Below are 25,790 nucleotides of genomic sequence, written 5' to 3'. Positions count from 1 at the left end.
TTAATGCATCTCGAATCTCCTGAGCTGCGGCACCCAATCGAATTTCGTATATATATGGAAAGATTTTTTGAAGCCCTTTTCTCCATTCAGTCTGAGTAAAAGAGCGTATTGAGACGGGTATAATACTGCGAAAAAATGGCGCATTATTTCCCTTCCATCGAGCCACTCAGCTTCATATCAATTTATTCAAAAAATAAGTAGAGTGTAAGTTGATTGTGAGTATGTCATAACGACCAAAAGATACGGTTATGGAAAGCGTTATTGGCCCTTTAAAATTCGCTAAGGAAGCAAAGCCGGGAAAAAATGGTGGGGTTACAAGCAGGCATCTTGTCTGCTTCGCATTTTAAAAGCGCCTTAGTGGGGCAATAACTGACATTTGTTGTAATTTTTTTTCAATTCCTTCCCATCACAATGAAAATGCAAATTTAGACAGAGAGATATCGACAGTCCTCGGAATGCGACAAGATTATCTCCCTAAGTGAAAAATAACTTGGAAAGCTCTTTCATATGTCATAAAACTTGAACTCTCTGCATCTGACACGACTTCCCAATATATTCATAGGTTTGGGGTGCAAGCCGTAATTCTAGTTTCCATATGAAACGTGCTTTTAGACCTGGGTGAATAAAGGCAAATTCATGTGCGGGTTACGCAAAGCCTTATCATTATTTTGTCATTTTATTGACAATTTCCGGGATTTTTATTAAATCAAACTTGTCTTGCTGTTTGCAGTTCCTCAATCTATTTGCGAGCTAGGAAACGGTCTAAATAGGTCTAACTACGTAACAGCTCTGCTGTTACCTCTACATGATAGAATTCACTGGAGCCGAGTCGTAAATAAAATTAGACACGCAAGAAACCCAATTTGGGCGAATCACGCAAACCTGTTCCCGACAAAGACAGGCGAAGAGATTCCTCATACATTAAATAGCTCGTTTTATTAAGCCCTCCGGTGTAGCTGACAAAATGCCACGCACTAATTACTCATAAGTGACAACTTTTGTAATTACTACGAATTGCTTTAGTGTTATTGTAAACGGTGGTGAAATGAAGTGGCTTAAAGCACGTTGAAAGCTGATGGTCAGGGAAATTTCACTAGTTCCAAGCAACATTCCTGTAGTTCTGTGGTTTGGCAAGGTGGCAAGCTACCATGGGACCCCTAATTGGGGAATTCCTACCGTTTATACAAGGCGTTTCCTAAACACATAGCGCAACTTTAAGAAGTCCGGGAGCGCTCCGCTTTCGAAATATGGGATGTCAAAATTTTTTTTTTAATCATTTTTAACATTTCTTTTGAAAGTCACTGAGGCCAATTAAACAAAACGTTTCGCTTTTTCGATATATCGGAATTCGTCCAAAAATTTCAGGCGCGTGCCCAGAGGACAGGTCCGGGCAATACACTTCTAAGTGGCTGGCAAACTTTTTCGAAAATACTAAAAGTTATTTTTATAACAGCACGTGTTTTGGAAATGAAGCGATTTCAGGCATCTCTTTATAGAAAGTTTTTCCTTGCTTTGACCGTAGGAATGTCCTCTTAAAATTGCGCCGCGCTTGAAACAGACACTCTGTAGATTAACGAGCTCTTTTATGAAACATAAAATAGAGCATTCTGCGTGCACTACACTGGCGCTCTATGTTTCTGAATTTATAGGATAACTTTAAGACCAAGCCATGTTAACCCAGTCCACCCTGCGGCCTTCCCCGATCGAAACGAAATCAAATGCGGTTCTTGCAAGGCTTTGGCAGTATTATCTAAAATACACTGTTAATCCATGGAATACACACACTCGATTACAACAGAGCACGTGTTTAAACTAAACCAAAGCCCCAAACACGATCGTTATAGCATTTCCAATCTATCGAGGTACATAGTTACATATTAAACACTCTTAACACAATCAGGCCTAATCCAATCTTCCGCCCTAATAACAATGATCACCATTCCCAATTTCTGGCACTTGATTGCATCCTGCAGGCCGATTGTGTAGGTCAGGAGAGCAACGCAAGCGTCGCTTCTTGGACGCCTTTGCCGTCGCCGTCGAGGTGCGTCCCTATTCAGTCGACATGTTCCGTTCGGTTTGGAATAGCGGCATCGCGACGCTCTCTACGGCAACGCTTGCGACGCCGACACGCGGTCTCGTGTTCCCGGAATTCCTGATTTTAGTGCTTGCACTGAGATTCTGCGAAGCTGGATACGAGAGCATCATCGGAGCAGGTGCGCTTCGGCTAAAATTACCATGACTTTTTAAATTTCTATTTGTTTTATATTGTATGAACATCCCGCTGTTGACTTTCTTGACGAAATGGGAGCGGAATCTGTCATGTGAACGTGTTTAAGGAGCGGATAATTAGAAATATTATGCAAAATTTAAAGGTCGCATGCAATTTGTTGCTCACTTTACAACATAATGAGAACACGAGACTAATTTTGCTACAGCACGCTCTTGTATTTCCCACAGTAATTTTGACATTAACGTTATTATGAGGCGCGAAGATGTTTGCCGTTGGCAACTTTCCTAGTTTTAGGTAAGGAAGAGGGAAATGTTTTAAGGTTCGAGCCAACTTTGAATATGAATATAAATGAATATGTTCTTGTATGTGGAGTTTAACAATTTTGAGGCGCTCTGGAATATGGGATGAATTTTCCCTCCTTTGTGAGTTCCGTCGGAGAGAGGATGCTTCTCACCATGCCTCATACGTCCTCACAAATGATAGGAACTTGAATGTAAACTCAACGAAATGTACATAAATTTTATGTTCAATGGCATTTTTAACACCATCGGGTTCCTAGAATTTGAAGAATCCTTAGGTTTCGACTCGTTAATTTAAGGTGTAATTAAATTTATTCCCTGAATGAATCTTAACTTAAGTGATTGAAAATCGAACGAATAAAGTTTTACAGGAAAAGCGGAAAGCACTGCCCTAAGTGTCAGTGTCTCTAAATTTTCCGGCCTTCTGGTTTCGTTCCGTTCCCCGACAAACGGTCCGTATGTCCATTAAAACTTTAAGTAAACAAAACTAAACCGTTTCTGTGTTAAATGATGTTCGCACCAGCAATGCCGAATATTTAGAGACTTTCGGACAGCTGGCGCTTTTTGTTCACCAAGTTTGGACCTCTATATAGTTTCAGAAAATAGAGAATTTTGTAGAAAAACTCCAGGTGTCTAAACTTAATAAAGTCATCAGTCTGCCGCAATCAAGAAATCAGACCATAAGTTCTCAATTTCAGTTCAAGTGAAGAGGTTAAATGCGGCCCTTGAAGCAATGCCTGGATTGCGAATCTTGACATTACTCTTATGAGAAGGACCCTGAGAAGGGAAACAGCGTTCAATTGATTCCGAATAAACCGTATGCTTGACCTACTCTCTCTGCCTCTCTCACGAAATTATGCGAGAAAATTTGTCTATAATGCTATCAATCAGTGGAGCGTTCCTAAGAGAGGGGTGGGAAAGGTAAGGATCGTCCTCTCTCTGGGTTATTCTCCTAGGAGCCCCTCGTTTGTTGCCAAATGGAGAATGTCCTCTGTGGGCGATAAAACCATTGCCCCGTGTCTACTAAAATCAGCGTTTTTGGATGATAAAGCTCGGGCGCAGTTTTTCAGAAATTCAGAAAAATTCGCCATTCAGAAAATTTCTGAAGCTATTTGAATGACAATTTGTGCGAGGGACTAAAACAAAAATCTTAAAATTTTCCTTTCTTCCCGAGAAACAAAGTATCGTGTCAAATTCATTTAAATTGTGCATTCGAGCATGAAAATGTAGATCGAAGTAATTTAAGGATAAATATAAAATATTTCTATGAAAGGGACGCGAGAATTGAAAGTCGTTCTCCCTTTGGATAATTCTCCTAGGAAGCTATCGCTTCTTACGAAATCGACAGTCATCATCATGGACAAAAGGAACACTGAAATGAGCCTCGAAATATTCTTGAATGTATGAATCTTGTGAATTGAACTCAACTAGCCTTCCCGAGAGATTTGACCCAAATCACAGTTTTCACTTTCACATTCTATGCAATCACCTCTCATTATACGAGAACTTAGTCGGGTAAGTTTGACTATGGCCCATTGGAAAAAATGGCAAAATACATCACATTGAATTCTTATGTTTGAAAATACGCCCTTTAAGTTATCCTATCACGACTGTTTTGCCAACTACGTCGAACTGCCTCGATCACCCTGTATATTTAAACTCACTGAAACTAATTTTCATCAGAAGAAATAACTACTGAGACTCGATATCTTCGAAAAGAAATCTCTAAAGAATATGTCGTTGATTTGGCCCACTTTCCAAGCCATCCACCACATCTCGACTTGCCCGAGGGTGAAACCCTCCCCAATGCAAAAGGAAAATAATCATTTCGAAACCGAATAGAACTGTGTGACATCGATATTGTCCGATTTCTTTCACATACTTGATTGGTATGTTCGACAGGGCGTCCGTAATGGCAACCGAGATTAACGACGAATTCCTTCGAGATTTCCAAGGGGTTCGAGTGACAGGAATTTCCTGTAAAGGTCGTTTTTGTCACTTTTACGCCCTCAGTTGATTACATGCATAATGAAACCGACTTTTTATTATTCCTCAAAGAGGGCTTAAAGTGAATACAAGAGATTTGCACGTCAATGCGAATTTTCAGCTTCGCCGATCGTCCGTTAAATCAAAGGTTTAGCTAACTTCCGGTGCTCTCGTTGTCCACGTAGCAGGAATATTGCGACATTGGGTCTATAAAAGTAGAATACGAGGACGAAATAAACTGAAATAGCCATTTTATGTGCGGTGCAACCAGTTCGAAATATGCTTTCATGAATATAAAGCAAATTTTATTTAAATTGTGGAATTACCGAGCTCGCTTTATTGCATCCAAGCTTTTGCACATCGACCATAAATCAGTCATTGTGATTATTGGCAAGTTTTGAATTGTCCGATAGTTTGAGTTGTCCCGAGATACGTGACTGGTGCCCCAAACATAGAGGAAATCTATCTCATATTTCAGCTCCGGAGTCTCTGAGAAATTTGATTTTAATACCCACTCTTCGAATAGAGCCTATTCATTCCATCATCAATATTTACGGTGAACTATTGTTGGAAGGGCCCTAACGTTATTTGCTTCTGCCGAGTCAGCTCCATGAAAGCGGAATTCTAAAGCGAGAGGGTAAGTGGATCATTTTTATGGGCCTTCCCTAAAATATGTGCCCAATGAATACCAAATACAATAGAGCACCCAGCTTGCGTCATATTTTTCAAATATTCAAGCTTCATCAGACCAGATTTATATTCAACACTCTTTTGAACTTGACATCAGTTACCTGGTGATAAAAGGGCGAATTAAATTTATCGATATGATGTGCGGAATGTGTTTTATTTACCACAACGTACACTAAGTCTGAAAATTGAACTAGTGCAGTTATGGCACATGTTTGCCCTCCTTAGTGACAAATATTTGCTGGGCATAAAGAGATGTCACGGGTGAGTTAAATATCTGTAGCTTAACCATTGTGCCGTACTCAGAGGGTCCACGTCTATGGTACGTATAATTAAATCACGGGACATTTTGAGTGATGAGAATTGAAAATTTTTTATCCATAAATCATCCAAACATAGCCCAAGACCTTCTAAAAGAATATAAATTGCTTCAAACATCGAATGTCTCCTAAAACCAGCGTTTCTAGACGAAACTTCGATTTCCAGCAAAGGATCGTTCAAGCACGGTTGGGAAGACGGAGCATTAAACATAAAAAAGGGCTTTATTTCAAATGCGAATGTGATCTTCAAATCAGGGTCAAAAAGTGAGGATTATCACGATTCCATGAATTCGAATAGTTTTTAAAGATGACTGGAACGAATATTCCTTCCAAAGCCTAGTAAGCATAATAATCATATAGAATGTCTCTGGCCATTCTAGATTAATTGAAAAATTGAGAGTTAGTCAAAACTCCATTAATTCCCGAGTTGGTTCAGAGTTCCAGAACGTCACTTAATTATCTCGAGCAGAAAGAAATGCTTTTTGGAGAGTTTTCAATAAACGACGAATTATGGGAAATATTGAAATATTCTAGAAGTTTTTGGTACAATACAGAGTGTCTCAGAAGGCACGCCCAAGCTCTTGGAACTTGACTCAGGGACTTAAACCAAGACGAATGTTGAAAAAGAAAATTTTCACAGGGTGTTAAAAATATCATGTTAAAGTTTTACTTAAGCATAACAATCAAGAGAAGAGCAATTTGAGCGTAAACATATAGAGCATAACCCTAATCAATAAGAAAACTACATGCGACACTTGATGAACAATGGAAGATAAGAAAAAAATGCATGAGACCAAAAAGGTTCTACGTAAAACTATAAATTCAAATGTCGAAAAATAAACAATGAATGACGGGCTCCAAAGGAACCTGCAGTGGTGAAATACGGGCCGTAAAATTTCCATGTGTGCAGGCCGTAAAGAACCTACAACCCAAATTTGGGTCAAATGTTCTAGGAACTCGGATCTATGAGCAAAAGTTCAGTAAAAATGTGAATTTTTAGCACCCTGTACCTCGCTAACGAACAGAAATTTTAATTTTTTTTCTGGAAAATTTCATTTACTTTAGCGCACTGCATCAAACTCCCAGCTATTTTCTTCTTTCATTTGACCACTGTAAAATAGTGCAACTTTAAATTTGGATGTAGACGTTCATTCGATTATTTAAGTTCGTACGGGCTTAATAGAAAAATACCTAAGTTATTATCTCATCACTTTAGATAAATGTATAGATAGTTCAACCTGGATTATTACAATGAAACCTGATTATTTTTTGATGAAAAATACATAGATTGAAAACGCTGAAGTACAGCCTAAAAGCTTCCAAAATGATCTATGAAATTGATATCCCTTGAATTGAGAACATTTTGAGTTAAAACAACGCTGAAAGTTCAAAAATCGACAGGGCATGAGCAGAACTCTGATTGAAATGCAACAACAGGAATTGAATAGGTAATTATTATTTTTCTGCAGTCATGTTATGTATGGAAATTTACATTTATTTTTCACTGGCTTATGGAGGCCGTGATAGCTATTGGCAAATTTTAGATAATTTTGAGCCCCATTGGCCCATTCGAATTGCAAAAAGAATATTTTCCATTAAAATTTTTCGGCATTATTATTAAGCTAGAATAAAACCAAAATAAATCTCTTTTCGATGCTGTCTCTTGAAGTTTGCCCTTCATTTGATTTTCATAAATCTCTTTCTTAAAAGTTATAGAAACGAAAACTACCGAACTCGTAGAATTTACTATTGTACTTTTATAGCAATAAAAATTTAATTCATCTGCCAAATTTGATATTTCGACAATGCAATATTGGTTTCTCATTGTTGCACTGAACCAATTAATGGCGAAGCACAACGATAATTTGCACCAGTGCAATTATCACCACAATTTCTTTGATCGCGCTGGCAATATTGTAACAAACTAAAATATTTCACCCTTTGGGGCGTGTTCTTGAATGTATGAGATTTTTTCTTAAGTACAATTTGAGCAACGAAAATTAATCTATGATTTTCGATGATTTTACGCTCATGCAAGTTAAACTGAAAAAAGCACTCGTGCAATACGTGCACTCGTGGTCGTTTTCAAGTTAATGTGCATTGGTGCAAGTTTCGCAAAAATTATCGATAATTTTCGTTGCACTTACTATGTTACCCCTAATAATTTGATTGGTAATATTGTTGTTGAAAGAAACCTACGAACGATATAGGAATTTTCTCGCATTGGCACCTCGTTGCTTCGCATCTCTTCTGAAACTTGGTACTTTAACCTGCTATTAAACAAAATATACTGTTATGTCCATCTTGATCCATTTACCTAATTCCCTGCAATTAAAAATAATCCGCGAATGCAATAAAATGCAAATAGGCGTCGGAACGATCCGCAAAACTTCCTGCCTCCCTAAAAAAAGATAAATATGTCATCTTAAGATCTTTTTAGTACCTTTTTATTTATAGCGCTTTAAGTAGAGAAAAATAGGCCTAAAAAAGGAACGTGCGTAAATGGAAATGACGCGGGGAGCAAATTAACTCATTTATATTCGGTATATAAAGGAACCATAATTAGTTGCTTTTGCACCTCGGTCGTTTCGCCCTGAATTGTACGATCTTACCGCGAAATGTGAGTGTTGTTAATAAGAGTTTAAAACTACGAGTTTAATCTACGCATGCAAAATGACTACGTTCCTGATATATTATAGTGCTCTGACTAGAATATAATTAAAGGGAGCTTGAAAGCTCTGTTTTAGAATGCAAATTCTGTATATTTACGCAAGGTTTTACATAGAGAACTACTTATTTGTGGTTCTTTGGCTCCATACGACCAACTCTGTTGGAAAACAAAGCCAATTTTCACAACCTATTTGCATTCTGTTTGTCCTACGGATGTTAACAAACACACAAACAGGCAAAAAATCGAATAGATGACAGTGGATGTTGATTCCATATTAGCTTTATGTTTTTACAACTCTCTGTCCGGAAAATTGCATAACCGATATACGAATATAAAACGGATCATTTTTTTATACCCCGAAAACTAAAAGCACGTTCAGGAAAGGCATTAAATTTTATAGAAACCGGCTTTCGTGGGAGATTACAGTTTAAACTCTTTGTTTTTGTTTGTGCGGTTTGGTAATTGGATATGCGTCGAATTTTGAACATTTGCAGTTCTCCAGATAATTGGTTTAGGAACTTTTCCCTGAAACTGTCTTACAGACGAGACCAGGGAAATAAATTCCTATAGGGAATTGAGAGTTTTGAATGCCAGTTCCAAAACGGGACGTTTAATACCTGCCATCATTCCATTTCAGAATGTGTGAACAAAATTCTCAAGCTAGTTGAAAAAAGAAAAAATTATGATCTTTTCGATTGGAAATTGGTTTTTGACTCGTGATCCATTGTGTAATGGGAAAATAAAATTCCTCCGAACTTTTGCATATATGTATTTAGATCCTTAGACACCGAATGGTATCCGCATCGTCACACTATAAGGAGCATAATCAGTGACGTCAAGCACAAAAAAATAAAATTACAAACGAAAATAAACTAAAACAAATAATATAAAAACGCGAATAAAACTTTCCTGTTTTCCTTTTTTTAGCCACTTCCTAATTGTTTCCTTCATTTTAGTACTTTTTTAGCAGGCAACTGGCCTGATGAAAGCTACAAGACAACATGCCATCCAACTATGTGCGCTGCTTGGAAGATGCTTTTAATGTAAACTATTGTAGAATTTTTGATGTGAATTACATGCTTGGCCCACCATGACCATAATCTGAGGAAATTACAAGAAAGTCCTGGCGGGCCGCAGCATGCACTTTGGGAGATTAATTGAGAAAGGACGGAGAAACGTGGAGAGACGCGCGTTTTTTCCTAAAATCTTGGCAAGTTCATTATCAATAAAGTTTCAACTGATAAAAAGCTAAATTTTTATTGTTGTAAAACGCTGACATTTCAATTTATGCTCAAGCTTTAAATCAAATTTGTTTAATTACGGTTTAATTAAGGTAAATTTGGAATTAAAGAAATTAAATTTGTATTGAATGGTATATATAAAGAAAATCAGTCATACTGTCACTGACGGTTCAACCAGAATTTACTCCTATAAACTGAAATACATTTTCCCATCTGCCCACTTGTTTTCCTATTTTGCTTTTCATTCCTTTAATTTAGTTAATTTAAAATTTACGTTAAAGTGAATTTTATTATAGATATCAAATCTTGCTCGTAAATTGAGGTGTCAGCATTTTATAGCTATAATAACCCTGTATCGGTTTCACGCGACATGCCACCTGAGTAAATATATCAATGATAATAAACATGCCATGACTTTTACTCTATCATTTCTCAATTATCTATTTTATATCTCTATCGATTCTCTATTATTTCTCAATTAATTCTACAAAGCGCAAGTTGCGGCTTGCCACAACGTTCTGGTGATTTAAACAAATTATTGTGGTGGCGGGCTAAACATGTACATATCAAAAAGGCTACAATAATTTAAAATAAAAGCATTCTTGGTCGTATGACTCTCAAATACCTGCCAAAAAATAAAAGATAAAATAGGAATTGGTTAAAAAAGGGGAAGTAAATATTTATTCCTCTCTCCATCATTATTGTGGTATCGCAGTTGACTGTTGGGGTATTCTTGTAGATAGGTGTTACTTCTACGTTTGATAGCTGTTAGTAGATATTATCTTTAAGATTGATATACCCCTGAGGTACGACACTGGTAGGCATTAGTTGGAGCATGGAAATTTCCCACACTATGCCTTGTCGGCATTAGAAATCGCCCCAATAAACTTGGTCGGCATTAGAACTGCCTGTAATATGCTTTGTCGGCATTTAAATTGCCCGTGATAGATTCCGTGAGCCTTATAATTGCAGTTCCAATTCCCAGCTAAGACGCCACTGTTTAATAATGTGGGCGGTGCAGATGGCACCCTAACCAGGATACGTCCATGGTTTATCACCACGGGTTTCAGTATTTAAGGATTTGCAGGGCATATACAAACTCTCTTTTCTTCTGAGTTTGGTTGTCGTTGACAACTCAGAAGGCGCGTCCGCGCTCTCAGATTCATAAGTTACTTTGTCGCCCGCTTTATTCACTTTGTATTAATAAACGCACATTTATAATCCTTTTTCTGACCTGTGATTTCATTATAAGATTTAAGCATCATCCTATATTTACCGTATCAAACCCGATGCTACATAAAAGCGTTTTGTAATAAGTTTTATTTATTGTTTTTTATTATTTTAAAAAAATGTGTTATATTATTTTTTCTTTTTGCCTTTGGAACTACTGATTTGAGATCCTAATATTTTAATATATTGATAAAGGCCCCAATAAACATTAAAACGTTTAGATATTTGAAAACGTTTTTAGGAACTTTATTTCCTCATCACGTAAAGGTCCAGAACCCAACAACCAATTTCCATAATAACACAAAGATTTAAGAGCCAACATTGCAAATACAGGTACCTCTAATACACTTTTTTGCTCTCTGAGGGCAAGCCGTTGGATTGTAAAGATCTCAATTCCATTACTGAAAATAAACATTCGCGATTTGAAAGCCGCTGGAATCATTAAATTGGAAAATCCCTTTCGACGAGAAAAAGTAAGATAGAAAAGATTGTCCAATTACATGTTCATAAATTCAGGTTAATCCGGCTTTGCTCGGATGCTGTCGCAAAGTTTCCTTGTTTAGAAATGTCGAACTTACTGCAGGAGAATGCTCGTTTTTAGGTAAAGGTAAGGCTTATTGAAGCAGGACGTTCAAAAAAACTTTTAAAGCTAACAAGAATATTAATTATTAAGTAAATAAAATGGGAAGCTTGATGCAACTAAAAAATCTGGAGGATTAATCAGAAATAAAATAGATAGGGAAAAGAAAAATATGTAAGGCTGTAAGAGCAATTGTAAGTATAGATTTGTGACAGAGATACTTCTTCTCTCCAATGGAAATTGGTTGATTCGACATGTTGATGTTGAGTTACATTCCTCGAAAAGAAATTTTTGGCGCATGAAGTTAGAAAATCACATGAGTACTTCATCTACAAAATTAGTTGAAATCCTGCTTTCCGAAGCTTGTGGGACTATATTGCACCTAAAAGATCTAAACTCCAGCTATTTCGTTGAAAATCCAGAATTCTGGCAAGGAAAGAGGTATATTTTGGTTTTGAAAATTTCACTAAAATCCCTGAAGTATTAACTACTTTTGATTGAGCATTAACGCCACATGAAGATGGTCCAAAAGGACTGTTCCCCCAAGTTTCACGTTAATTACTTAAGCCAAATGAGAGTTAATTAGAAAGTTGAACTTGTTATACAGCATACATTTACCAGGATGGTGTTTTAATTCAAAACTATAGCCAATTGAAGGAGAGAGAAGAAACTTGAATTAATTGGATTGGATGGGAAATGACTATTTTCCTTAAATTTTAAAATCAAATCATGACCCAAATTAGAGCTAATAGAAAATTGAACTTTCTATACAGAATAGTGCTGTTTCCTTCCCTATTTTAGTTGCCTCTTACAGCTAAGTGTGAGAGAGTACAAAATTGAATTGATTTCATATATAAGCGAGGGAATATTTCCCTTTGATTTTTTGCTATACGCCTGATCTAAATAAGAATAAATAGAAGGCTGAACTTACTGAATAAACTAAGATTGTTCTCTCATTTTAGTAGTAACAAAACTGGCCCAATTAGAGGTCGAAAGATCATTTTAATCAGGTTTCTGTTTTTTTTTTGACTGTAGACATAAAGAGAAAGATGAACTTACTAGACAGACTAGGACTGTTTCCTTATTTTTCTGGCCCAAAATTACATCCAAAAGAGGGAGTAAACAAAGCTGAACTAATTCGAGATCGGACGTCTATTTTAATCAGGATTCAGATTAAAATTTTGGACCGAATGAAAGTTAATAGAAAGTTAAACACACTAGACAGAACAGGAATGTTCGCCTGAGTGAACTTTGAAGTAAATTTTGAATCAGAATTTCAGACAATTCGGGCAGAAAATCAAGTTTATTTATTTAACTAGTGAAAGACTATTTCTCTCAGATTTTATCATAAATATGTAAAAGCAGCCCATTTTTCGAAGAACTTAGGATGAAACAAAATTCAGTACTCAAAGGCAATTCTGGAACACAGTCAGGATTATAATAAAATTGAAATAATTGATCGCTCTATTAAAATTCTAAACATTAAGAAAAATATGGAAAATGGGTTTTACCTTAATAAATGAGGGACTCTCTCGGTTTATTTTGGTGCGATACATAACAGGAGTAACAGGCCAAATAAAATCATTTGGGAATAAATTCAATGTTAGGATTCAATTTTAGTTTTTAGGACAAGAAAGTGCTACATTTAAGAATTACGAAGACGAAATAACAAAACGGAAATGAACATACATAAAATATCACATATACACTTTTTTATGAGTGTGAGGAATTTTATATAGAGGAAACCTCTAGACCTTTAAAAAACATTCTTTAGATATTGTATAGAAAGAGCTGAAGTGGATACCCACTTGCCCATTTACAGACCTTCCGTGGTGCATTGAACTTCGGCGCCCTATAGGGCGGACGGTTTTTATTATTATGTGCTTCTACATGTGAAGTTTTTAGAACTTTTTAGTTTAAATATTGTTGGTGCTGAGTGGATTACACAGTGGCACAATGATGTGTAAATGTCGTAGTGGTGAAGCACTCAGCAGTAGTCCCAACAAGCCCCGAAAGTTCAATTTGCCAAAAAAATTTGTAAATGAGTGATTGTGTGGGACATTCGGCACCGGTACTTATACATTTCAAGTACCTACTTGAAAAGTAAAATACAAAATGGAAAAGTGGACCAATATGTGGATAGCTTACATTGGTTCACTTTTCCACTTTGTACTTGAACATTCAAGTACTCTAATGGTTTAATAGCGGCAATGTGTGGCCCACTGTACCATTTTGTGCTTAAATTGTCAAGTAAGTAATTTAATTTGTAGGTGCCGGAGTTGATCGGTCTACAAAATTATTCACGTGCTGCCTTTTTGGACATATTGAATTTTACAGCTACGTTAGGATCAATGCTGAGTGCCTCGCGACTACTACTTTTACACGTTTACACCGGCCCATGTTTCAATTTCGTATTACTGTTTCAAAATGATTGTTACAAATTGGATGGCAGAAGAGGTTCCATCGGCGTTTCAGCGAAATGAATAAAAATTAGAAACGTTAAAAAACATCAAAATTAATTTAAAAATAGAGAATTTCATAGGTTACATTATGCCAGCATGCCTCGGATAATCGTCAAAGAATTAAATGCAACGACCCTTGCATCGTTAGCAAGGAACCATTATCAAAGAAGCGTAAAATTAAATAATTCGCACATACATATTTTACTTAATAAAAACCGTCTTGTTTGGTAAGCACGGATGGCACTCCGTTACCCATGCTTGAACAAGGAGTCACTTAGGATAAAACTAAACACTAACAAACACCACTTAGAGTAATAAGAAATAAGTAATAAATAAGAGGAATATGTAAATATACATAACAATGTAGTTAATTCCAATATTGCCCTTCAGCAAATAAAAAACCTCGAGAGGCCGGGTCTCCGGGGCTGTCTGTGCCCGGGATTCGGTAGCCGGTCAAGCATTAGAAATTTAGCGGTCTTAATTTGGACAGAAATTGACTAAAATCAGGTGTTTAGTTTATTATGTCGAGTCCAATTGTCCCTATTGTTTTACCTTGAGGGGGAAACGCACCTCCGGGCACCACAACTTTCACTTTCACCCCAAAATGAAAAAAAAGTTAATGGCGACATACACTTTCAATCAGTAAATGCCAACTACACTAACGACGTATCTCACAAGTCTTTTATTTTTATCATTGGTTTACTTCGTACAACGAATATCTTTTTGTTGCGCTACTACTCGGCTGAATCATCTAAAAAACGAAATTGATACGAAAACATACAAAAAACTTCCAGCTTTTTTCGCGGCATGCAGCCCACCATACGGAAACTCTGCGCAAAATAAAGTAATGTACAGGTTGTCCAATAAAAAAATATACCAGATGTCGAAGAGGTTCCAGGAATCATGAAGATAAGGCGAAATTCTTCTCATTGGACCCAATCTATCAAACTGGACTTCGCAGATATGTACAGAAAGTACTGAAAGTATTTGTACACCATGTAATTTTATATAAATATTAGGTCGTGTAGTATGAAATGAGTAGAATTGAATTGAAACTTTAATCATTTTTTTTTCATATGAAATGTTTTTATTGTCAATCGAAATATGCACCACCATTATCAATACACTTCTGCCATTTAACGGGAAGTTCATTGATTCCCCTGCTGTAAAAGCCTGCAGGCCGGGAGTCGATAAACTCTTGGAAGACAGCTTTGACAGCCTCGTCGGAGTTGAATGTTTTCCCTACCAAGAAATTATCCAAATTTTGAAAGAAGTGGTAATCAGTGGGTGCTAAGTCGGGTGAATACGGTGGATGACGAAGAGTTTCCAATTCCAACTCCTGTAGCTTGGCCAAGGTGATTTGTGCGGTGTGTGGCCGAGCGTTGTCGTGCAACAATAGCGGTGCGCTTCGATTGACTAATCTTGGCTGCTTAACCGTCAGTTGCCTCATCATTTCGGTCAGTTGTCGGCAGTAGACATCAGCCGTATTCGATTCACCAGGTTTCATGAAGCTGTGATGGATGACACCTGCGTTGGACCACCAAACGGACATCATAAGCTTCTTTTGATGAAGATTTTTTTTCGCACAATGTTTTGGTGGTTCATCTTGATCCAACCACTGCGATGAACGTCTGGTATTGTCATATAGGATCCATTTCTCATCACAAGTAACAATCCGATTCAAAAATGGATCGTTATTATACCGGCACAACAAAGAACAACAAAGAACAAGCTTCGAGACGTCGTTCTTTCTGTATGTCGCTCAACTCATGCGGTACCCACTTGTCCAGCTTTTTCACCTTACCAATTTCAGCCAAATGAGTCAATATTGTTTTTTTGGTTACACTGAATATTAACGATAATTCGCTTGCACTTTGATGTGGATTCGCTTCCACCACGCTTCCACACTTTCAGATAATCGTTATCCACTTGAGTTTCAGGTCGTCCACGTGGTTCATTTGTTAGGTCAAAATTGCCAGAACGAAATTTCATGAACCAACGAGATACTGTTTGCTGTGAAGTGACTTCAGTACCAAACACATCATTAATATTGCGAGCCGTCTGAGCTGTTGTGGTTCCACGGTGGAACTCATATTTCATCAACACACGAATTTCACTATTTTGCATGGTTGCACAAAAATTTTTATAAAAATAAAAGTTTTCAATAATTTTTAACACTTTAAACTCTGATCGAAAGAAGAAGAATGTGCCTTTTCCACATAAAAAAGTCAAGTCCAAATATAGATTTAGAGTGAAGTTATTCGCAGTTGAATGTGGCATTTCGAGAATCTACTCATTTCATACTACACGACCTAATAGTATTGTTTTGATGCTATTAAGCAATTTCTACAAAAAACACAAATAACCATAAATGTTCTTTGACCTTTTTACGATATATTAAAAAATTGCTAAAAAGAAAAAATACTTTTAGTCGATACGAAAATAACAATATAAGCAAAAAAATGTACAGGAATGTGCTCGCAAAAAATATTCGTACACTTCTCTATTTTGCACCTTCAACTAGTTCAGAGGTGATCTATCCAAAAAAGCTGATTAACAATTAATAGAGGTGGTTAGTTTGATTCGTTCAGGGTGATTACTTGCAATTTTTGGTCTATTGTGATCATGGGACGTAAAGGTAGAGAAACATCAGAAGAATTGCGACGAATAATTCTTAAACTACATAATGACTGCAAATTATTGGTAGAAATTAGTCTAGTAGTAAATAGATCAAGATCTACTATCCAAAGCATAATAGACGGATATTTCCTGCGAAAAAAATTTAAAAATCGACGACTCTCAGGATGGCCAAGGAAAATAAATGATTACTTGAAACGTTTAATCACACGAAAAAGAAAAGGAAGCCCACGAATAAGTGCAGAAAAAATCGCTGCAGAACTAAAAACTTTCAACAATAAGAACGTCTCAGCCAATACTATTAGGAATTATTTAAGAAATAAAGGGTACCATGGCAGAGTAGGTCGTAAAAAGTACTTTATAAACGAAATCAATCGAAAGAAACGATTAGAGTTCGTTAGAACTTATATTAACACCCCCATAACATATTGGAATAAAGTAATTTTCACTGATGAGAGCAAATTTCAAGTTTTTGGAAATAAAAAACATTTTAAAGCATGGCGCAAAAAGGGCACTGAATTTAATAAGGAAAATTTGCGACCAAGCGTAAAGCACAGCGGAGGTGCGGTATTAGTATGGGGCTGTATGAGCGCTTCTGGAATAGGATCTCTTCATTTTATAGACGGAATAATGAACCTAAATGTGTATAAATATTTTAAAAAGCCACTTCCATGCTAGTGCAACTAAAATGGGGATTAAGGGTGATTTTATATTTAACCAAGATAAAGATCCCAAACACACAAGCAGCTCTCAACACCAGGCTCTTGATCTTGTACAATACTCGAAAATATTTAAAAACACCTCCACAGTCACCAGACAGCGACCCAATTGAACATCTTTGGGACTATCTCGAAAGAAAATTAGGAATCATGTTATTTCATCGAGAAAAGGGTTGAAGAATGCCCTCTAAGAAAAACGGAACAAAATATCATCAAATTTAGTTAATTCCATGCCTAGAAGACTAGAAGCAATAATAAAGACGAAAGGAAAGCCAACACGTTATTGAAGCAAAATTTATTGTTGCTGTTTTACTCATTTTGTTATTAATTTAGGTCTGTACGAATACTTTTTGCGTTTCTATTCCAATCAATTTTGTTATTTATATTAATCATTTAGTAATCAATATTATTAACTTGTTATTTTTCATTAAAAATATATGATAAACGTACAAAAGAACATTTATGATTATTTGTGTTCTTTGTAAAAATTGCCTAATAATATCGAAACACTACGTTTTATATAATATTATCCACTGTACGAATACTTTCTGCACTGACTGTATATTCAAACATGGAAAATTCATAAGTTTAATATACTCCATTTCCCGTTGAAATGGAACATGGAATAGAAATTTAAAGGAACTTGGTTTAGTTCAGTTTAGCTTGTTAAAAAAAAATAGAGGAAATTTGATGGCATAAAGTTCTTACCATATTCTGAAATTCTTGTTTTTGGTAGCAAAAGTGGAAAATCGTCAAAACATGTACATACATACAATGTAGCGAAAATGTGTGGAATAAATTCATTATATCTAAAATGGACAGTATTTACCAAAAACCCTAAAACACATCTATTTTAATTTTTAGGGAGTCTGATTGCAATAAACAATATAGGGACGTAACGTCACCAGGGTAGCCGTAATATTATAATCGAAAACTTCTTTTAATATAAATAGGGATCATGTGACACTTCCTTAAAAAAGTCTCCTCACCGCTTATTCAGCTGTATAATTATGTTTTCCTCAACTTTTAAATGAAACAATTTATTTAGTAAAGTTGTTTAATTTTACGATATTATAATGAATGCTCAAACTAACCACCTTCAGCAATTATGCAACGCGAAATGCGGGCAGTAAATTTCTTTTTAACATTTTCCAGAATCTCTGGGGTTATTTGACCAATTCTTGTTCTGATGAACACCTTCAAGTTTTCTAAATTGTGTTAGCACTTTTTATAAACTTTGCTTTTTAAGTATCCCCGTAAAAAAGTGCAACGGAGTCAAATCGGGTAATCTTGGTGACCATTAGATCGATCCTGTCCTCCCAATCCATCTACCTGGGAAAATATTATTTAAATAGGCTTACAACAACGACATAGTGTGAGGGCGTCCCATGTTGTTGAAACCACAAATCATTTCTACTTGGAAATCGCTGATTCAGTTGTGGCAGCATATAACTCTGAAGAAATTGAAAATATCAAGCACCAGTTAAACTTTCCTCAAAAAAGTATGGTCCCATGATCTGGTTGTTTATAAGTATAGCCCAAACATTCACCTTTTCTGGATATTGCAGGCCAGTCTTCTCCACCCAGTGTGGATTTTCACGTGTGCAGTATTGGTTTGTTTGGCGGTTGGCGTGATCGTTGAGCAAAAAGGTAGCTTCGTCTGAAAAACTCAGTTTTGCTAAAAAATCCTCATCTTTGTTACAATGTTCCATAATGGTCTCTCAGAATTCGAATCGTCTATCAAAGTCATCTCCTAACGACTTCTAGACCAAATATACTTTGTACGGATGCCACTTTTCCTTTTTTCGTGGTTTAAGGTTCGTCGAATGATGTAAATTGTTCTCAAGTAAGACTTGCCTTGAGCTAGTATGGCAATCTTGAAAGGCAAGAAACACGTCAAGTTTCTTGGTTTCGAAAACTGATTTTCTAGAAGTTTTGGGGAGATCTTTAACATGGCCGGTATCGCGAAATTTCTCAAGTTTATCAATTGTTGATTGAGAAATGGGTTCTCCGTTAAGGTACTTCGCATTAAATAAATTACACAGATCTGCTTGAGTCCTCGCTCTATCTCCATAGCCAATCATCATTAAAATTTCACTTCGTTCAGTCTCTGTAGACTTAATTATTTGATTAATGGTTTTAATACCTTCATGAAAATTATATTACTTTACTCGTAGTACATCAACTAATAAATATGAAATTGGAATGTTGTCATTTTATCATTCTGCATGTCAGTAGATAGGTATTATTTTTTCGATGTTTTTAGGTATTTTTTTTCTAAATCACAAAAACCAACAAAAACATAAACAGAATAGTTATACGATATTTTATGAACTTATCATCATATCATAAAATTAAACAACTTTACTAAATAAATTGTTTTATTCAAAAGTTAAGGAAAACATAATTATACTGCTGAATAAGCGATGAGGAGACTTTTCGAAAGAGGTGTCGCATGACACCTATTTATATTTAAAAAAGTTTTTGATTATATCATTATCTCCATCCTGGTGACGTCACATCTCTAAAATATTTACTAGAATGAGGTCCCTTAAAAATGTAAATAAACGTGTTTTAGGATTTTTATCAAATGCCATGCATTTTAGATAGAATGAATTTATTTCACATATTTACACCTTACTGCATATACAGTGTGTCCGGTTTTCGATGGACAGCGGCTCTATCTCGGTAAGTAGAGCAAGTAGCAACTTCAGACAAAAAAATTTATTAGTAAAGTGACTATGAGAAATCTCTGGAAAATATTTTCTGCTTCATGAGATCACCTTAAGGGGCCTAGTAAGGACGATAGTTCCTTAAAATGGACAAATACTATACAAAATCACTAAATAAGTAGCATATTTTAATTTACTATTAATAAGATTATATAGTTCTGAACCTTTTTTGTTCGACACATAATTTCATGGATTTCATGACATGAGTAGGAGAAGCCGATGAATTATTCTGAATTCAAACTATTATATCTCCGTTCCTTATTATCCGATTTCAGTGATTCTGTGCTTCATCATGAAGTAATTACAAGCTGATTTGATATCCACATAGATCAAAAACTCATAGTCAAGAACAAAATCGCTACAGGGCGTTTTTTCAAGTAGTAGCGATTTTCTTCATTTTTTTTAAAGAAATCAAATGTGATCATACTATTATATTTTCATAGAGCTAAAAAAACCTATATTTTTCCCCAAAACTGCATTTCAATATTCTTTTTCGTTTTCGAGTTATTGTTAAACAAATGAAAATTTTAATTTATAGCGAGTTTTCCAATAAACAGTAAGTAGACTTTGGAGTAAAACAAAAAGTTTCCATTATTTTGACAAATAAATCTCATTAAATTCTTAATTTACAAACACATAACTTAATCTATTTTATTCAAAAAATTATAACAATGTTCAGAAAAAAGTTAATTTAAAAGTTAAAAAAAAAAAATTAGTTCTAATATTCATAGCTATAAATGTTCGAAATGTTTTCTGTCACGCTCGATGCATCGTCGAATTCTTGATAAAGCCGAGTTTACAGATCTCTCAATTTCATGTCTACTTAACCTTAGGATGACGTTTCTCATTCGAATCTTCATATTGTCCTTGTAGGATTCTCTTTATATAAAAGATCTTTTATACGTCCCCAAAAATAGAAATCTAGATATGTGAGGTCAGGAGGTCGTGATGGCCGTAGAAAAGTACTTCCCCTCCCAATCCACCGATAGCGAAATTTCTCATCCAAAAAACGTTGTACGTGTCGATCGTAATGAACTGGACAACCATCGTGTTGCAACCACATGGTTTGTCTTGTTCTCAAAGTAACATTATCGAAAAGTGAGGGTAAGAAATCGTTCAAAAATTTCAAATATTTTTCCCCGTTTAGAGGTTGTTCAAAAAAATATGGCCCAATAATTTTTCTCTCAACTATTCCACACCATACGTTTAGAGTCCAACGATATTGATGATCCACTTCACGCATCTAATGGGGATTTTTTCCAACCAATAATGGCTATTATGGAGATTTAATTGTCCATTACTTTAAAGTGTAGCTTCGTCGAACCAAGTAGTCTTGACACGAAATCAGCTTCATTGCTTATTATATTCTCTAACCAAAATGACAAAAATTTAGTCGATTATCAAAATCCTTGTCGCTCAAAGCTTGATGCAAAACAATGTAATACGGAAGCAATTTATGCTCTTTTAAAACTCCATGAACTATTGTTTTTGAAAACTCTCGTGCTACCTCTTTTGTACTCTGTTTAGGATCATAATTAATATGGGATAAAATGTTAATGACATTTTGCTGATTTCGGGTTCTGCGGTTTTACGTAACAGGTTGAGCAGAATAAACATTTCCAATATCTTTAAGCCCTTTACCCAATCGTTTAAAAACTTTTCTCCATTAATGTTTTCTTAGTGGATACTTAACACGGTATTCTCTTGCTACAATTGTCGCATTTTCATAACACTGAAAATTCACCGCCCGCATATCGGAGGTTTCTTCATTTGAAAACGCCATTACAAAATACTTAGAAATATTACGAATGTTATCAGTAATCAACAACTCAACAATAATATTAACGAAACTAAAATAGTGACATTTACATACATGACATTTATTATAATGGAAACCTTTTGTTTTACTCCAAAGCCTACTTACCGTTTATTGGAAAACGCGCTATAAATTAAAATTTTCATTTGTTTATCAATACCTCGAAAACGAAAAAGAATATTGAAATACGGTTTTTGGGAAAAATATAGGTTTTTTAAGCTCTATGAAAATAGTATGATCACATTAGATTTATTTTAAAAAAATGAAGAAAATCGCCACTACTTGAAAAAACGCCCTGTAGCGATTTTGTTCTTGACTATGAGTTTTTGATCTATGTGGATATCAAATCAGCGTGTAATTACTTCATGATGAAGCACAGAATCACTGAAATCGGATAATAAGGAACGGAGATATAATAGTTTGAATTCAGAATAATTCATCGGCTTCTCCTACTCATGTCATGAAATCCATGAAATTATGTGTCGAACAAAAAAGGTTCAGAACTATATAATCTTATTAATAGTAAATTAAAATATGCTACTTATTTAGTGATTTTGTATAGTATTTGTCCATTTTAAGGAACTATCGACCTTCCTAGGCCCCTTACGGTGATTTCACGAAGCAGAAAATATTTTCCAGAGATTTCTCATAGCCACTTTAATAATAAATTTTTTTGCCCGAAGTTGCTACTTGCTCTTACCGAGATAGAGCCGCTGTCCATTGAAAACCGGACAGGTTGTACGTACAACATATAATATATACGGGATAACAGTTTGAAAACTTATAATGGCCATATGTGAGGAACAAAAAAGTTATGAAAAATTCCTCCAACTAATTTCTTCGATATCGAAGGGGAATCAAAAATGTACTAAATTAACCAATCTGTTCTCACTTATCTCCTCATTCCCCCCATACTCCAAATAAATAATGCAAAATAGCAACCCCTTACAGTACAACCCCGATTATCCGAATCGCGGTTATACGAAATCTTGTTTATCCGAAATAAATTTGAAAAATCAAAAATCCCAATTATACGGAAAAATCCGTATTATCCGAAATGCATTTGGAGCTTCCCTAAAAGCACATTTTACGTAAGCTCACATTTCGCCGCGAGGTTCATTTACAAAGTATTGCTCGGTGGTTTACCATATAAGCTAAAACGCATGTTATTATTGCAGAGGTTGTAGTTTTGCTGTAATAAATAAAATATTTTACAAAGTTGAACGTCATAATAACACTAAGCCTAAACGTGTTGTTATTATTTTAAAGGAAAAACTTGAAGCTGTTCGACGTTTGGATAATGGTGAACTGCTTAAAAATATAGCAAAAGATTTGGGTGTAGGCATTAGTACCGTTGCAGAGTGGAGAAAAAATCGCGAGAAACTTGAAAAATGGTGTAGTGTTTTGTCATCGCCCACGCCGACACGAAGAAGCGTGAAAATTGGAGATCATCCGAAAGTGGATGATTCATTATTTTTATGGTTTACACAAAGTCGAGAATACCAATTTCAGAGCCATTCTAAAACAAAAAGCCGTGAGTTTAAGCGAAGAGTTGCCGGTCATTGGTGCGTCTGCAAATTTTTCTGCAAGTGATGGATAGTTACACAAGTGGAAAAAAAGACATGGTGTACGCCAACTGAAAGCCTGTGAAGAAAAATTGTCCGCCAATGTAACTGCCGCACAAAATTTTGCAGAGAATTTTGAAATGTTTATGAAAAAACATGGCTTACAACCAGACCAAATCTACAACTGTGACGAAACAGGCTTAAATTACAAAATGTTGCCGTCAAATACCTTAGCTTCTAAAACCGAAGTTGGGGCACTTGGTCACAAGCATAGCAAAGAACATATCACTGTTTTTGCATGCGGTAACGCTTCTGGCAGACACAAACTTCCATTATTATATGTTGGTAAATCTGCACATCCCCAGGCCTTTAAAAATATCCGACGCAATGCTTTTCCTGTCCTATATAGGAATCAAAAAAGTACCTGAATGGATTCAAAACTTTCTAAAAACTGGTTTTTCGATGATTTTGTCCCAGAGGTAGACATTTTTTTTTTAAATAATGGTTATCCTAGAAAATATATTTTATTATTAGATAATGCCCCAACTCACCCAAATGTGGAGCAACTTAAAAGTGGGAAAACAAAAACAATGTTTTTGCCTTCTATTGTAACTTCTCTCATCCAGCCCATGGAACAGGGTGTACTGGAAAATTTGAAACACAATTACCGGCGATTGCTATTGAAGCATATTTTAGATGAAGTAAATGAAAATGACAGCAATTTAATTCATTGTCTAAAAAAGGTAAATTTAAGAAATGTCGTTTATTGGATAGCATCAACCTGGAATCAAGTAAAGAGTAGTACCCTGCAGAAATCTTGGCCAAAATTAATGCAACTAAAGGAGGAGATGCAGATACTGAAGAAAATGAAAGTTTATATGAAATTATCACAAGAATATCAGGATGTGAAACTGTTACGGAAATAAATGTTTCTGAATGGTTAAATGGTGATAGTGTGGAAGATGTTATGACTGACCATGAATTAATCAAAAATGTTTTACAAAATAATGATGAAGTAGACAGTGATGACGATGATGATCACGAAGTAGAAGCCATTCCAATAAAAATGTCACATTCCGAAGGACTAGAGGGTCTAGAAAAAGCTTTAAATTATGATGAATAACAAGAAAATGCAACTGCCGCGGACATTTTGCTTATCAAACGATGGAGAGACATTGCAGCCAAAAACAGAAGTAGCGCTAAACGAGTGAAATCAAAAATTACCTCATTTTAAAAAAATTAAAACTAGAAATAAATTTTTGTTATGTACGTAAATATCTATGTTCAAAAAGCTTTCAAAAGTTTCAAAATTTTCAAAGTAAAAATAATTTGTATTTATTCTATTTTTTTTAAATTAATATGCAAAACCTTGTTACGTGAATAAACACATATTAGCATTCAAAATTCGAATTAATGGAAATTTCGATTATACGAAATAATTCCGGTCCACATTATTTCGTATAATCGGGGTTGTACTGTATTTGTGATACATTATCTTAAAACTCTCAAAAAATGCTTTTCAATGGTACCCCACAAAACAACTATATATTGATTCAGTAGTTTTCGGTTGAGTAAAATAAATATAATTGAAATTTATTTATTCATTATTAATTTTATAAATGCTGAAAATAATTTATATCAGTGTTTTGACAGCAATCTTAAAATTTGTGGACATTTTAAAGCCTTTTTACGTGTGTGATTTTTATTATTTGCTGAAGTCTGAGATGAGAGATATGTTTGTTTGAGAAATTGTACCAACTTTTTAAAAATTGCAAAATATTCCATGATTTTTCAGGAATTCTTAACCTCTTTTAAGCTTGTTTGGTACAATCTTTATGTATAGAAACTGTCTTATAAATTCCAAATTTTTTAGCGGCATCTTCAGAATGTTCAAAACTGTCAGAGGCGTAGCTTCTTTTAAAAATTTGCATCAAATATTTTAAAAATAGTAAAATATTTTATACATTTTCTAGAGTTTTTCACCCGTCTTCACGCCGTGTTTAATGTGACCTTGATATTTCAAACCTCCCTTGTAAATCCTAAATTTCGAGGCTGAATCTCCAGGATGTTATAGCCTCTAAAGCCACAGGCGTAACTCTCTTGGGGAAATTACTTATATCAAATATCTTAAAAAGCAGCGAGATATTCCATGATTTTCTTAGAGCTTTTAGCCATTTTTATGTCCAGTTTGGCATGACTCTGATGTCTAGAAACTCTCTTTAAATTCCAACCCCAAGCAAAATCTTCAGGGTGTTACACTTACTAAAGTCAGAAACGTACATTCCTTTGCGGATTTGCATAAAATTTCTTACGAAATAGGAAAACGTTTGGTTATTTTCCCGGAGCTATTGACCCGATTTTAAGCCCCAACTGGCACGGCCTTGGAATCTCTTGGAAGTCACAATTTCTGAAGCTCGATCTTCAGAGCCCCTTTACCCTTTAAAATCGAGGACGGAGGTGACTTAGGGGAATTGCAGCAAATATTTTGAAAATTTAGAAATATTTGACGATTTCTCTCGAGTTTTTGTTCCTCTCTTAGTAGTTTCTTTTTTAAAGCAAGGTGGGTTAAACAAGGCAATATGAGCAAACACCAATCATTTACCTCAAATTATCCT

At 35.3% G+C, this 25,790-nt stretch overlaps 1 protein-coding gene across 1 annotated transcript in view; it reads left to right on the top strand.

Moving 5' to 3' along the window:
* Positions 1-25,790, top strand: part of LOC136417360 (lachesin-like) — a 79,779-nt gene that overhangs the window by 16,516 nt on the left and 37,473 nt on the right. Inside the window, exon 2 of the mRNA XM_066403030.1 lies at positions 1,974-2,213. Coding sequence (XP_066259127.1) covers positions 1,974-2,213 — 240 coding nt within the window. The remainder of the gene's footprint in view (positions 1-1,973; positions 2,214-25,790) is intronic.

The sequence above is a fragment of the Euwallacea similis genome, chromosome 28 (assembly GCF_039881205.1).
Source record: "Euwallacea similis isolate ESF13 chromosome 28, ESF131.1, whole genome shotgun sequence".
Classification (NCBI taxonomy): Eukaryota; Metazoa; Arthropoda; class Insecta; order Coleoptera; family Curculionidae; genus Euwallacea; species Euwallacea similis.
This window is presented reverse-complemented; position numbering and strand designations above follow the sequence as displayed.